Below are 15550 nucleotides of genomic sequence, written 5' to 3'. Positions count from 1 at the left end.
GCTATGTAGGTTTTGACTAGCTCTTCATGTAGACCCAGCTGACTGCGACCAATCAGGAAAGATGCTGTAAGAAATGTTTATTCTTTCCACTACTATCAACTTGCCATCAGCACGCCCTCAGTAACTGTGTTCCAAATTGGAAGAAGTATGAAATATTCAATACAAATGACATGGCACACGGTCTTACCTCTGTAAACTTGGTTTGAGTGTAAACTTTGGTTGAGTACTAGGATAAAAGTTTAAGTTTTACTTCATTTGTCTCTATTCTACTTCTACTTTCCAGGCTTAGCTCAATACCTCCTCCTCCAAGGCATCTTCATCAGGATCCATCCTTTGTTCCTTGGGGCTTTTGTGGCATTTAGGTGAAGCCCCGTGGCAGCGTCACCATGCCCTGCCCAATGTTTACAGACATTATGTCACATGGAGTTACAGGCGGCAGTAGCCTTGGGATCAACAGCTTTGGGATGATAGCAAGATACTTAGCATCTCTGAACTTTGATTTCATCATCTACTGAATGGACTAATAATCTTGACTTTATACAGTTAATCAGAAAAGAAGAGGTGAAGAAATGGTAGTAGTCATAATTATTTGAAGGCAGACATTGCATTGTATTCACTTTCTTCCTAACTGTGCCCAGTTCAGTGCTTTGCACTTAGGAAGAGGTTACTAAATATTTGATATTGTTGAACAAAAGTTGAAACGGCTTATGTACTTTATTGTGTCATACACAATCATTTCCTCAAGCCACATTCAGGTTTTTCACACTTGCTTCCAGTTTTCACACTTGCAGAGCAATTTAATCTCTCTTTCCCCCTCCCTCCTTCTCCCCTCTCTTTTCTTTCCTTCCTTCCTTCTTTTCTTACATCCTTCCTTCCTTCCTTCCTTCCTTCCTCTAGACTTCAAGTTATAGGCTTATTTTATTTTTTTTAAGTTTATTTATTTATTTTGAGGGGGGGAGAGGCAGAGAGAGGGAGAGCAAGAGAATCCCAAAAAGCTCCACACTGCCAGTGTGGAGCCAACTCGGGGTTCCAACCCACAAACCGTGAGATCATGACCTGAGCCAAAACCAAGAGTCTGCCACTTAACTGACTGAACTACCCAGGCACCCCTCAAGTTGTAAGCTTTTTAAAAATTGAACTACAGGGGTGCCTGGGTGGCTCAGTCGGTTGAGCGCCGACTTCGGCTCAGGTCACGATCTCGCGGTCCGTGAGTTCGAGCCCCGCATCGGGCCCCTGTGCTGACAGCTCAGAGACCGGAGCCTGTTTCAATTCTCTGTCTCCCTCTCTCTGACCCTCCCCCATTCATGCTCTGTCTCTCTCTGTCTCAAAAATGAATAAAAACGTTAAAAAAAATTTTTAAAAATTGAACTACAATTGACATAGAATATCCTATTAGTTTCAAGTATACCTAATAGTGATTCTATATTTTTATACATTATGAAATGATCCCCATGTTAAGTATAGTTACCATCTGTCACCACACAGAGTGGTTACAAAATTACTGACTATATTTCCTATGCTCTATGTTACATTCCCATCACTTACTTATTTTATAATTGAAAGTTTCTACCTCTTAATCTCCTTCACGTATTTTGGTTGCCCCCCAAACCTCACTCTAGTAACCAACAGTTTCCTGTATCTATGAGTCTGTTACTGTTTTGTTTGTTTGTTCATTTGTTTTGTTTTTTAGATTCTGCATGTAAGTAAAATCACATGGTATTTGTCTTTCTCTGATTGGCTTATTTCACTTAGCATAATACACTCGAGGTCTATCCACGTTGCAAATGGCAAGATTTCATTCATTTTTATAGTTGAGTAATAGGGCTCGTCTTTCTTAAACACAGAAATTCTCTGGATGACGCCAAGGATATGAGAATGGCACTTTAATATATTTGTTAATAAAGCATCATAAATCTTACTTCTTTTTCAGAGATAAAATACCTTTCTAAGATTCTGTGCTTCTTCCCAGAGCTCTGCACGTTTGAATTAGTTGAATTATAGTATAGTGAATTAGAGTCAGGTTTGCTGGTTTAAATTATGGCTTTCCCACTAGTTCACTGTGTCAAATTACTTAACCTTTCTGTGTCTTAGTTTTTGCACCTTAAAAGAGCGTTCATACTAGTAGTATTTATCTTAGAGACTTGAGATGATTGAATGAAAAATAGTACCTGGCACATGGTAGTTGCCATATAAGTATTAGGTATTGTTTTTATTCTTAGAAATAATGTCTCCAAAGTCTCTTTCCTGCTGCATTGAATGTGCTATGAGGCCAAAGATTTCATCGACTTTGTCTGCTGTTAATTGAGTTCCCTGAAAATACCTCCAAATGGGCTTATAGTCTAGCTCTCCCTCTTTTTTTGTCTTAATAATGTTTTTATTTGCACATGCAATTTTTTGAGAAAGAGTTAATATGGCTGACCACCCTTTCTTGAGCTTTTTGGGTTTTATTTTAAAGGTTAAATGAGTTTGGGGGAGTAGATGGTGAGGAAAATATTCCTCCTTCCTTCCTTCTTTCCTTCCTTTTCTTTCTTTCTTTCTTTCTTTCTTTCTTTCTTTCTTTCTTTCTTTCTCCTTCCATCCTTCCCTCCTTCCTCTCTCCTCCTCCTTCCCTGCTTCCTCTTTCTCTCTCTTTTCTTTTTTACCTTTCTTTCTTTCTTTCTTTCTTTCTTTCTTTCTTTCTTTCTTTCTTTCTCCTTCCATCCTTCCCTCCTTCCTCTCCCCTCCTCCTTCCCTGCTTCTTCTTTCTCTCTCTTTTCTTTTTTACTTTTCTTTCTTTCTTTCTTTCTTTCTTTCTTTCTTTCTTTCTTTCTTTCTTTCTTTCTTCTTTTTCTGTTTCCCTCCTTCTCTCATCTCCTCTCCTTCTCTCCTTTTCCAATTCTCTCTCTTTCTTTTTTGATTCTCCAATCTTAGTGATCCAAGGGAAAGGCTAAAAACACTTAGTGCCTTCCAAGAATTCATTTGCAGCAGTCTTTGGTTTAACCTGGGAAAATCCCTAGCTGTCCGGCAGGAAAGTTGTAACTCTTGCCTTTAGGAGGCGCTGTTTGTCAGAGTTATCCTAAACCTGGAAAAGGGAGGGGGAGAGGCCGTCAAGGGAGCTATGACGTGAGCAGGAAGTTAATTATCAAGTTACCCGAACCGGGACATCCAGTTTTCACTTGCATAGGCAGAAAGTCTTGAGTTCTCTTCCCGCGCAAATGGGAGCTTCCCTGGAACGTGGATTACACAGAGAATTTTAATTTCTTAAAAACTTGTTTTCAGGCAATTTCCCCCGGAACCATTTACCTCCAGAGGACAAGCGGAATTTGATCTGAAGGTATGTGATTAGCACCTTTCCCCTGCTGAGGTCTTACACGCTAGCCTTGTTCCTTCTTTCAGTTTTAGAAACTTGCAAAAGCTCTCGTTGTCAGCAATGGCACTCTTTCTGCCGGGATTTATTAGCCATGCCAGGGAAAATGAAGGTTTAAAAAGTCCCAGGAAAGCTCCAACACAGACTTTTACTGGCAGAAATATGCTAGTCCACAAATGGAGACAAAGCCTGTTAGACTCACTAAAGTTATAGATTGGAATCTTCGGGAAACTGCAAGGCAAACGTATGCTACCTTGGAATAGGAAGACATCTCCAAAAAGCCATTCATTTGGTTTCTGGTATCACAGGCTGCTACCAGAAGGAAAGACCCCATGGATGATCACATTAAAAATAACATTTTCTATTTTCTTGCTCTCTCTTTCTAAAAATAAGCTCTATGCCCAATGTGGGGTTTGTTCTCACAGCCCTTAGATGAAGAGTTGCATGCTCTTCTGACTGAACCAGACAGGCACCTCTCTGTTTTCTTTTTCTAACAACAAAAGTAATGTGTGTTTGTTGCAGAAAATCTGAGAAACTCAGAGAGGAGCCTGGAAGAAAAGTTATTTGTAATTATACCACCTAGGTATAACCATTTTTTGTTATCGATATTGTGTTTTGTTATGTTCTTCCTTTAGAAAGTGGTTTCTTGTTTCTAAATAGCTCAGTTTCGAAAAGAGTATATACCTTGAGGTCTTATAGTACGAATTATATTACACTGAAAAATTTTATCACTTCATTGCTCCTTTGATTCGAATGGAATTTGGTATAGAAAATACCATATGAACTTTATGAACTAATCCGGTAGAAATATTGATTTAGATTATTTGTGACTTCCTTCACTGATCTGAGCAACTCTTGTTTAAAACCACCCTTTGGAGTCTAGGATTATGGCTTCTCTTTTTTGTGAGATACAAACCTGTCCCATTATGGTTAGCAGTGTTACCTCATCCTTAAATTGGTAGACACTTATGAAATATAAAATCCGAGACTGCTTTATTTCTAAAATGAAAGGCATAAATCTGAGCACTATTTCTGCCATTTGGTGGAAGTGAATTAAGAGCTCTAACAGGGAGAAATTGTGCTTTGTCATTCTCTCTTTTGACTAGCGCCCACCAGGGACATTTTGATTTGGGAGAAAGAAAAGTAGGTTGAGTTCCAAAAAGAGCTCCTTCCAGACCTCCAGAAGGGTTAACATAGAAGTGCTGTGGTTGAAGGTTGGTTTTTTTTGTTTTTTGTTTTTTGGGTTTTTTTTTTTGCCTATTGGTTTTTGAAATAATTTCACAGGAATTTTTATTTTTCAGCACTTCCAGGAAATTCTAATGCCTGACATGGAGGAGGCTGGGGAAGTGGGGTTCTGTGGATCCTTTTTCTCTTATGTGCTGTCCCACCTCTCTGTCTCTTTCAGGCTGGCCATGACATCTCAAGGTCAAAGTTTGAGGTTCCGTTCAGATGATAATTGTCAAGTGAACTTCCGTGAGAAGCTTCTGATTATTGATTCAAACCTGGAGGCCCAAGATGTGGAGGGCTTGAAGTTTCTCTGCCGAGACTGGATCTCCCACAAGAAGCTGGAGAAGTCCAGCTCAGCCTCGGATATTTTTGGTCATCTGTTGGCAGGGGAGCTGCTGAGTGAGGAAGACCCCTTCTTCCTAGCAGAACTCCTCTATATACTCAAACAGAATTCGCTGCTGCGGTACCTCCGCCAAAGCAGAGAGCAAGTGGAGAGTTTGCTGCCCACCCGAAGGAGGGTCTCTCTGTTCAGGTGAGGAGGGGTCTGTGATCAAGACAGGGGGGTTTTTCCATCTAGCTAGTGTTCATTCGGGCCACTGGGCTTTGAAAGGAGGTTGGGATTAAGATCTTTTTCTTATCTACCTCCTTGGATGCTTCCAAACCAGGAGATCTCTCAGCTTCCAGCACTAATGAGATGAAAAGTTGGGAGGTCAGCAAAGCTCTGGGCCTGGTAGTGGCTTCCCTTGGTTTGCTTCTCACCGCCAAATGAAGCCTGCCTCAGCATAGCAGGGCCCGCGCTTTCCTTTTACCCTCTGTACTCCCAGACAGCCCTTCCTCCTGTGAGTCATTGCGGGGATTTGAGAGGAGATAATGCATGCGTGGGGCCAAGTAAGCAAAATGAAAAGGGGGATGTGTCTCTGAGGTAGGGAAGGACACCATTTATGCCATGTCCGGTTTTAAATGTTCATACCCTTTTGTATGAAACCCAGAAGGGTAAAATATAGACGTTTTACACAAGGGGTGAAATATAGGGATTAGGTCTATAATGGGTCAGACCTTAGATAACACTATTTTTTTTATTTAATTAAATTTTTTAATTGAGATATAATTGACCTATAACATTGTAATAGTTTTAGGTGTACCACATAATGATGGGATATATTTATATATTGTGAAATGATCACCACAGTAAGTTTGACATCCATCACCACACATAGTTACAAAGTTTTTTTGCTTGTGGTGAGAACTTTTAGACTCTTCTTTTTTTAGCAACTTTTAAATATGTAACACAGTACAGTGACCCTTGAACAATGTGGGGGTTAAGGTGCTGATCCCCACACAGCCAAAAATCCAGCAAAACTTTTGAGTCCCCTCCAATTTCACTACTACTGTTGACCAGAAGCCCCATAGATAACATAAACAGTTAACACATATTGTGTATGTCACATGTATTATATATTGCATTCTTAAAATAGAATAAGCTAGAGTAAAGGAAATGTTATTAAGAAAATCATAAGGAAGAGTAAATACATCTATAGTACTGTACTGTATTTGTCCAAGTTCAAGTGGACCCATGCAGTTAAAACCTGTGTTGTTCAAGGGTCACCTGTGTTGTTTAACTGTAGTCACCATGTTGTACAATACATCACCAGGACTTAGTCAATACGGTTTTTAATTGTCCACTGACGTATCTACATTAGAGAACTTCCCAAGGAAGAGTTGAAGTGTTATTTTATGGCTGGGGTGACTAGAATCCTTCAGGTCTCCCTCCTTGAAGTGGCTCCCAGAATCTGAGCTATACTTGAGTCAGTGAGGGAATTCTGGAAGTCATTATTTCCACTCCGCTGGTTAAGATCTCCAGCATACAGAGGTGTTAGTGTGTGAATGGAATGTTCAGCTTTTCTGGTGGTCAGTTACATGACTCTCCAGAAGCTGGGATAGTTTCCTTTTTTTTCAACAGTGGACTTTCTATAGAATGGTATCAAGTCCTCTCTGACGAAGGCCTATAGAGTAAGCCTGAATTCCTAGAATGCGGTCAGGAGATGGGAAGGCATGCCAACATTGAGTTTTACATCTTCCTAGTGGGATGGAAAGTAGCACTGGACTTGGAATCAGAAGGACTGCCTCTACTGCTTATTATGTTATCTTTATGTAATAGGCCACTTAAAGCTTAGAGTTTTAGTTTTGAATCTATACACTGGGATTTGAAATTATCTGCTCACAGGGTGTGATCATTCAAATGAGAGAAAATGTATATAAAAAAGCACTCAATTTACTGTGCTGTCCTTTGCAAGTGTGAGGCTTTACTTGTCTCTCTGGATGTATGTCTTAGAAACCTGCTGTACGAACTGTCAGAGGGAATCGGCTCAGAGAACTTAAAGGACATGGTCTTCCTTATGAGGGAATCGATTCCCAAAATCCAGATGGTAAGTGGGTCATAAAGAGTGGGGTATTTGTCAGCACTGCCTTTTAAAAAAATGTTTATTTATTTTTGAGAGAGAGAGAGAGAGATTGTGAATAGGAGAAGGTCAGAGAGAGAGAGAGGAAGACTGAGAATCCCAAGCAGGTTCCATGCTGTCAGCACAGAGCCTGAGTTGGGGATTGAACTCAACAAACTTTGAGATCATGGCCTGAGCCAAAATCAAAAGTCAGACGCTTTCCTGACAGACCCATCCATGTGCCCCTGTGAGCACTGCCTTAATCAGTGTTGGGAATATGCTGGAAAGGGTCTTCAAGAAGGGTTTATATTTGTAGGAGATGATACCATACAGTGCTTAGGAACATTGACTTTGGTGTTGGATGGGCCTGGATTCTAGTCCTGGTTCTGTGACTAATGCCTCGATGTGGGGCAAGTGATTGAACCTTTCTGAGTCTCCATTTTCTCATGTGTCATATTGTAGACAATTACACTACTTCCTTCCAGGACTGTTGGGAGAATTGGATGAAATAATGTGGGTAAAACTTTAGGGGCCTGTATTTGGCACATAGTAATCAGGTAGTAAATTGTTAACTTCTATTGGCACCCACTGTGTTTTACCATATAGAAATGTGTCGGGCACAGTAAGGAAATGAGGAGGTGGGTGGGTGGGGTAGGTCAAATGAGGACTATGTAAGGAATTCATTAAATATATTTCCTGGTGTTAGACCTGTAGACCCGAACAGGTTCATTTTGTTTAGGCTACAGTTTTTTAAGATCTTTTTTTTCCTCTTTCATACCCCTCAGGGATTTTACCCTCTGTGTCTTTTGATTAGTCACTTATGGAGGCTTCCTCCTGTCTTCTAAAAGTTGGGTGTGGGTTCCTTGGAGTTGGTGACCAAGTCTTACTCATTGTTATAGCTCCGGAACCTTGTAGAATCTGTTACAAAATGGTGCTCTGAATGAAAGCATGAATGAATGGGATGATACAATCTTTCCCTTCTCTTTCTGAGAAAATGGCCTGGACCCTTGCTTTTATGTGATTTTATGATGAATGACTGGAGAGATTAGCAGGACGAACTAAGCCACCCTAATGGGGTTGTGCAAAGATACACTAATAACATTCTTATACTTGTTGCCCCTTGTCACAATCTACTAATTTTTTCCCTTAGATACTCTCTGGAAGTTCTGATATCTTTCTTTCTTTTTTTTTTTTTTTTTACACTTTTTTCTTTTATCTTTTTATTCTTAAAAAAAACCCCAACAAAACACAAGTGTAGAAAAATGAATAAAATACACATACAGACTAAAGAATTGTTATAAGGCTAATCCTCTTGAAACCACTACCCAGGTCAAGAATTTGAATTTTGCCAGCTGTTCTAGAAACCCCTCCACTTGTCCCATTCCAATCACAGCCCCTTACTTACCACCCGCTGGAAGAAACCACTGTTTTGGCTTTTATGGTAACAATGTTCTTATGTGTCTTTACGACTTTATCATTTACCTGTGCATCCCTAGATGTCAAGTTTAGTCTTGGCCAGTTTATTTCTTTTGAGTGTCTTTTAATCTGTAGGTTAAACCATCTTCCCCCCAATCCCTTTCTTTTTCTTAAAATGTGTCTGTTGAAGAACCCCAGGACACCTGGCCAGTAGAATTTCCCTCAGTCTGAGTTTTGCTGATTGCGTGTGCTTGGTACAGTTCAATGTGCTCCTCTTTCCCCTGTGTTTCCTGCAAATCGGCAGCTGGATTCAGAGTCTGAATGTCTCCACATTGATTTCCTGTAGTTTGAAGTGCTCCAGATTATTCTGATAATATTTTCTCCTAGCTTGGAACATCCTCTTGTGATTTCTCTAGTGTCTGGGTTTATAAATAAAATGAACCCACTCTCTGTGGTTACACTTCTCTCTGCGTCATGGACAGAAGTCCATACTCCCCACAGCAGGATGAGGGATGAGGAGATGGGCAGGAATCCCTGATATGCTCCACACCAAGCCGTGATTTTCTACTAGGAAAAACTGGGGGATGTATTTCTTCCTGTACTTCCTCATGGGTCTTAGACCTTAGCTTGCAGCCATCTGTGGTTGGTTGCCAGAAGTATTCCAAACATTTTGCCCCCTGCTAAATTAGCTTTTAAGTCATTTAAGGCCCATGCTCAGGCAGCCAAATGATTTTATGCTTTTCTCATTCAGTACAGGAGTAAAGGGAGAAATCACTGTATTTCGCTGTGGCATAGAACTATGGAAATACCCGGTCAGATTCAGGAAAAGCACACTTCCTTCTTGGGTTCCAAATGATCTCAGCTTTATTTCGAAGGAGATCTATTTTGTCATGTGAGAATTGTGGGTGAGTTATATACCTGAGATAATCCAGGTTGATCTCAACTGGACTTTGAGATCAGGCTAGCCTTCTGAAGTATGTAAAGGACAGTCTCTAAGCAGCTAGGTGAGTTTCTATATGGGGGCTTAATAAGACTCCATTATCTGCAGTTGCAATTGCAAAGACTTTTGTTACTGAAATAAATTATTTAGCAGCTGGGTGGGGAGGGCCTGAACTTCCCTCAGTCAAAAAGGAAATGTTCTAAATTCACACAGTCTCTCCAGAGTTAGAGAAATGACCTTTGTAGGGTGTTCTAGGGCTCCTTTTTGATAACTTTCTACAGGTTCATAGCAGAATAGCTGTCTTTACACATGCTGAAAGACTCAAACAACAGTCCGGAAATCCGTTCTCAGAGTAGCAATCAACTTAGGACGTTGGATGTAAAGGAAACCACACCCAAATCTACTAGCTTAGCAAAGGAGCACAACAAAAGAGGTTTCAGACACTTCCTGCTAGTATTAACCAGAGTGGTGTTCTTAAAGTACAGACTCCATTTAAATTGCGTGGTGTGTGTGTGTGTGTGTGTGCGCGCGCGTATAGAAGGTGTCATTTACCAAACATCCAATGAACTTTCCACGAAGTTATAATGAATTTCTATCATTGCTTCTGGAATCGTGTCTTAGTCCCTTTTCTTCACCCTTAGTAGGATGCTGTCAAAAATGGGGTTTCGGGGTGCCTGTGTGGCTCAGTCGGTTAAGCATCCAACTTCAGCTTGGGTCATGATCTCACAGTTCATGAGTTTAAGTCCACATTGGGCTCCAAACTGATGTTGCGGAGCCTGCATGGGATTCCCTCTCCCTCTCTCTCTGCCCCTTCTGTGCTCTCTCTCTCTTAAAAAGAGGTAAACTTAAAAAAAAAGAAAGTTTAAAAAAATGGGGTTTCTGTTTTGAGGTTCAGAGAGAGCTCATCTGCCTGTGACCTACCACAGACCCTTGTGTGGTAGATTCCCTCTGACCCCTTTGCCCAGCTGATCAGCTCTGGATGAATCTTCCTGCACATGCTCCTCTCTCCTGCTTTATTCCTGGGCCAAGCTATTGGTGTGCTAGGGCTGCACGTGGGGGCACACACACTTCTTTTATTTATTTATTTGTTTTTGAGAGAGAGGGTGCAAGTGAGCAAGGGGCAGAGAGGGAGAGAGAGATAATCCCAAGCAGGCTCCACACTGTCAGTGCAGAGCCTGGTATAGGGCTCGAACTCATGAACTGTGAGATTATGACCTGAGCTGAAATCAAGAGTCAGATGCTTAACTGACTGAGCCACCCAGGAGCCCTGTCTCTGGAATGTCTTAAAAAATTATAATCTCTCGGGGCGCCTGGGTGGCGCAGTCGGTTGAGCGTCCGACTTCGGCCAGGTCACGATCTCGCGGTCCGTGAGTTCGGGCCCCGCGTCAGGCTCTGGGCTGATGGCTCGGAGCCTGGAGCCTGTTTCCGATTCTGTGTCTCCCTCTCTCTCTGCCCCTCCCCCGTTCATGCTCTGTCTCTCTCTGTCCCAAAAATAAATAAAAAACGTTGAAAAAAAAAATTAAAAAAAAAAATTATAATCTCTCTTTGATCAGATGAGAACAGAAATCAAGTAATCAATTCTGTTCTTTTCCTTGGTTGTTGACATCTTGAGTGCCTTATTTGAAAACACACACACACATACACACACACTCAGTAACCCTTCCTCATCCTTCTGTTATTGCTCTTTCTCCCTCCCTCCCTCTACTGCCAAGCTTCTTTAAAGAATAGTTTGTATGCGCTCTTTCTCCACTAAGTCAACTCTGGGTCACATATCAATGCATTTCAATATGACTTCAACTTCATCACTCCAATGAAACTGCTCGTACTGAAGCCAACATGAACCTCCTCATAACCAGATTTGTAGTTTCACATCACTTTTCCCATGTGGTTTTCTTTGCCTGGAATGTCCTTTTCCACGCTGGCAGTGAAGACATAGTCATCCTTCAAGAATCCCCTCCCAGTGGTGCCTGGGTGGCTCAGTCATTTAAGCATCTGACTTTGGCTCAGGTCCTGATCTCACAGTTTGTGAGTTTGAGCCCCGCATTGGGCTCTGAGCTGAGAGCTCAGTGCCTGGAGCCTGCTTCAGATTCTGTGTCTCCCCTTCTCTCTGCCCCTTCCCTGCTCATGCTCTATCTCTCTCTCTCAAAAATAAACATAAAAAAAAATAAATGAAAAAAAAGAGTTCTCTCCCATGTGCAGCTTTTGTGAAGCCTGCTATGTGGAATAGACGAATGATGAATAAATGAGTGATACCACCATTTTAAGTCATCTTTTTCACCCATTCCCAATTGATCTGCACAACTCACCAAATTCTATTTCAGAACTGTTTCTCAGGTCCAGTACCTCTTGCCAATATTTTCTCTCTAATCCACTTCCTTCTCCAACCTATTTCAAAACTTCTGCTAAAAATAAATGTATTCATGTTACTGTCCTCCTTAAAAACTACTTCTGCCACTCCTTGACGCGTGGGACACTTGGCCCAAACTCCTCATATACTGTATGTTCCTGCGTGGTCTGATACCAGCCCGCAGTTCTAGCCATGATCTAGCTCTCGCTCAGTGTTTGCACTCAAGCTTCCTTCTCAGTGTTCCTGAACACACTGTCCCTTTTTAACCGTTCAACTGTTCCATATATCTGGAGACTTCTCCCAGTTCCCACTCTGCTGATGCTTCATGTATGCAGTGGGATAGTGTCCAGAGGTTCCTTTCTAAGCAGCTATTCTTTTCTGTGGGTTCTAATGTAATTTTGTCCCTGTATATTTTTTCATAACCAGCTTAATACATTGAGAAGCCTTATTTACTGAAAAGAATATGATACCTTCCACCCCACATGTATTTCAATATTAAAATAATACTAGCTGATTTGTGTTTTTTTCCCAGCAGTATTTAAGAAATTTTTTTTTCTTTTCAAATACCAAATATTTGCCTCTTGTTTCTTTGGTGCTTCTGTTTTGCTGCTGCCCTAATCTAATTATATCATTTACAGCTGTAAGTGACAGGCAGTCTAGTTCAATGGTTAGTTAATAAGAGAGACTTTGACATCAGACTGGCAGGTACAGATACCAGCTCTGCCACTTATTGGCTCTATGACCTTGGACAAGTGATTGAACCTCAGTTATTTCATCTTTAAAATGTGGATTATAATAGGATCTAGCCTCATTGGCTTGTTTTTGAGGTTAATGTACAGCAAGCACTGCCTGGTATGTAGTGAGTTACATATATTTGGTATTTGGTATTAATATAGATTGTATATTTTACTTGGTAATCCACCTTCCCCCATACGATTGAACCCCTCAGGGGCAAACACTCTGCCTTATTCATCATTGCAAAATCTAGTGACTAGAGGCCATGCAGGTAATGTTTAAAGAATGAATGGATCCTCAGAGGGCAAGTAAATGTGACTCCATTGATTCTCTTGCAGACCTCTCTAAGTTTCCTGGCATATCTGGAGAAACAAGCTCTAATAGATGAAGATAATCTGATGTTACTGGAGGATCTCTGCAGAAAAGTTGTACCTAACCTTATGAGAAAGATAGAAAAATATAAGAGAGAGAAAGGTAACTAGCTTACTTACACTTGCTTCTTTGCACAAGACCATGGGAATTCTTAAACTAACTGGTCATTAATGATGTTTACTCATCACTCTGATGATATTGTCTTAGAAAAGCCAGAACTCTCTCCCCATCTGCTCATTTAAGACATATTTATTGAATGCGAACTCTGTACTAGGCAGAGTTTTAGAAGTTGGAGACACAGTAGTGTATACAGCAAAGCTTCTGCTGTCTTGGATCTTATATTCTAATGAAGAAAAGGTTTAGGTAAATGTCTTTTTCTCATTCATCTGTGGGGCGAGAGTAGAGAAAATAATTTTGAATGAAATAACAAAAAAGAAGGAGGCAGAATAGCATAAGGATGAAGAATGAGGTCTATGGAGTCAGATTGCCAGGACTCCACTTATTAATGATTCAGTGGTTCTTTTATTAGCCTTTCTGTGTTTCACTTTCCCCATCTGTAAACTGGGGATAATAATACTATCTACCTCATGAGTGTTTTGAGAACTGAATGAAGTAATTCCTGTAAAATGCATGTCTGGCATAGCGTAAAACATGTTGCTATGAATATGTTTGTCAGAAAGTCATGAAAACGTTCATATTCTCAGAAATTACTAACAGAGAAGAATTTTATTTCCTTGTTTTTTTCTTTAGTCCTGTCTTGTAAAGGTTGTATTGCTGTCGTATTATATGGAGGTAATAGCACAGCGTGGAAGTCAAAGCTGGTTGGTAAATATTTGTGTTTTTCCAGGTCTGTTTCTCCAGTGTTAAACAAGAGCTGAAATAAAAATGCATGAGTAGCTTTAATGCCACACCCATATTTTAGTTCAGTGAGTTAATCTGGTGTGCAAATGTCTTTGGTTGAAAACGAAACTAGCTAAAAGGAAACTTCTAAGAATTCTGTAAATACGCAATGAGTTGAGAGACAAAATATACTGTTGTTAAATTGATAAAATCTCAAACAATAATAAGGCAATGAATAAATGTATAATTTAAGTAAAAGTTATGAAAAATAAAAATGATTCTTCTAACCAAAGTTATCAAGTGAGAAATAAAAAGCAGAGAGTTGATATCAAAAATACATTTGGAATCATTACTGAATTCTGAATGCAGAGATTTTTTTAAAATTACATTGCCATTTTCCTGTAGCTAGTACCCCACGCAAAATGAGCAGGGTAGGTGGTCAAATTATTTTGGATATTTGAACTCTGGAGAAGGCACTCTAGTGTTTATGTAGTAAATGCCTCAGTGAATCTTGAACCCTGAGCTTTATATCAGAAGAAGAATTCTAATTTTGACTTTTCTTTTCTACAACCTACCTGCTGTGTGATCTCTTTTGGGTGTCAAAATAAAAAAAAAAGTTTTCCTCTACTATTATCACACCAACACTTCTGGAACACTTCTGACCTAGATGGGTAGGATTTTTTTATACCAACCAATTCTCTAATTCTCTGTAGACACCAACTTGGTGTCCTATGATTTAATTCAATTCTGACACTAACCAGAGTTAGTACACACCTTAACTAAATTAGGCTAAAGGCTCAGTGCCCTAAGACTGCCCCCTATTTCTGATGCCAGTCACAAGTTAGCGAGTCCCCAGAATACTCACGGCTTGTATCCAACTTGGCTACAAACTGATGGTTCCCATGAGCCCCTCCTCAGGTTCAGTAATTGGCTAGAAAAGCTCACAGAACTCAGGAAAACAGTTTACTAGATTACTTATATATTATAAAAATATTTGACTCAGGAACAGCCAAGTGTAGGAGGAAACGGATAGGGCAAGGTATGGGGGAAGGGAGATAAAGCTTCCAGGCCCTCTCCAGGCAACTCACTCTCTCAGCATCTCCACGTATTTGCCAACCTGGAAGCTCTCCAAGCTCCTTCAGTTAGAGATTTTTATGGAGGCTTCATATGTAGGCATGGTTGATTGAATCATTGGCCGTTATGATTTATTCAACCTCTAGGCCTTCTCCCTTTCTCAGAGGTCTGAGTGTGGGGTTGAAAGTTCTAACCCTTTGACCACTGGCAAGTAGCCCCCCTCTAGAGGCTGTCCAGGAGCCCCCAATCACCAGTCATCTTATTAGCATCTTATAGCAAAAGATGCTTAGCACTTCAGAGATTCCAAGGGTTTTAGGAGCTGCGTGCCAGGAAAAGGAGGGCAGAGACCAAATACATATTTATTATTATATCATAAATATCAATTAATATTTCATTGTTGACTTTCTGTAGCCCTAAGAGTTTGGGCTTAATTCTGCCATTTAGGATTAAGGACTAAAGGACTGAAAAAATAGTAGGTATGCAGATTTTAGACTTTTCTGTAAATGAATGTGATCCAAAGGCAAAGTCCACTTTTTAAAAATGTTTATTCATTTTTTGAGAGAGAGAGAGAGAGAGAGCGTGAGTGGGGGAGGGGCAGAGAGAGAGAGAGGGAGAAACAGAATCTGAAGCAGGCTTCATGCTCTGAGCTGTCAGCACAGAGCCCAATGCAGGGCTTGAACTCATGAACACGAGATCATGACCTGGCCAAAATCGGACATTGAACTGACTGAGCTACCCAGACGCCCACGTCAAAGTCCATTGTATCTGATTAGAACACAAGCTCTATTTAAGGACTGCCTGGATACTTTTCTAAG

At 40.5% G+C, this 15550-nt stretch overlaps 1 protein-coding gene across 2 annotated transcripts in view; it reads left to right on the top strand.

The window, feature by feature from the left end:
- The window catches only part of CASP10 (caspase 10), a 50469-nt gene that overhangs the window by 14903 nt on the left and 20016 nt on the right, over positions 1-15550 (top strand). For both annotated transcript variants that reach the window (XM_019439189.2, XM_019439190.2), the window contains exons 2-5: positions 3259-3313; positions 4752-5105; positions 6906-6999; positions 12788-12923. In XM_019439189.2, coding sequence (XP_019294734.1) covers positions 4759-5105; positions 6906-6999; positions 12788-12923 — 577 coding nt within the window. In that variant the 5' untranslated portion in view covers positions 3259-3313; positions 4752-4758. The remainder of the gene's footprint in view (positions 1-3258; positions 3314-4751; positions 5106-6905; positions 7000-12787; positions 12924-15550) is intronic.

The sequence above is a fragment of the Panthera pardus genome, unplaced genomic scaffold (genome assembly GCF_024362965.1).
Source record: "Panthera pardus isolate Hobbes unplaced genomic scaffold, ASM2436296v1 HiC_scaffold_10, whole genome shotgun sequence".
Classification (NCBI taxonomy): Eukaryota; Metazoa; Chordata; class Mammalia; order Carnivora; family Felidae; genus Panthera; species Panthera pardus.
Note: the sequence above shows the minus strand (reverse complement) of the source record. Positions and strands in the feature narration are given on the sequence as shown.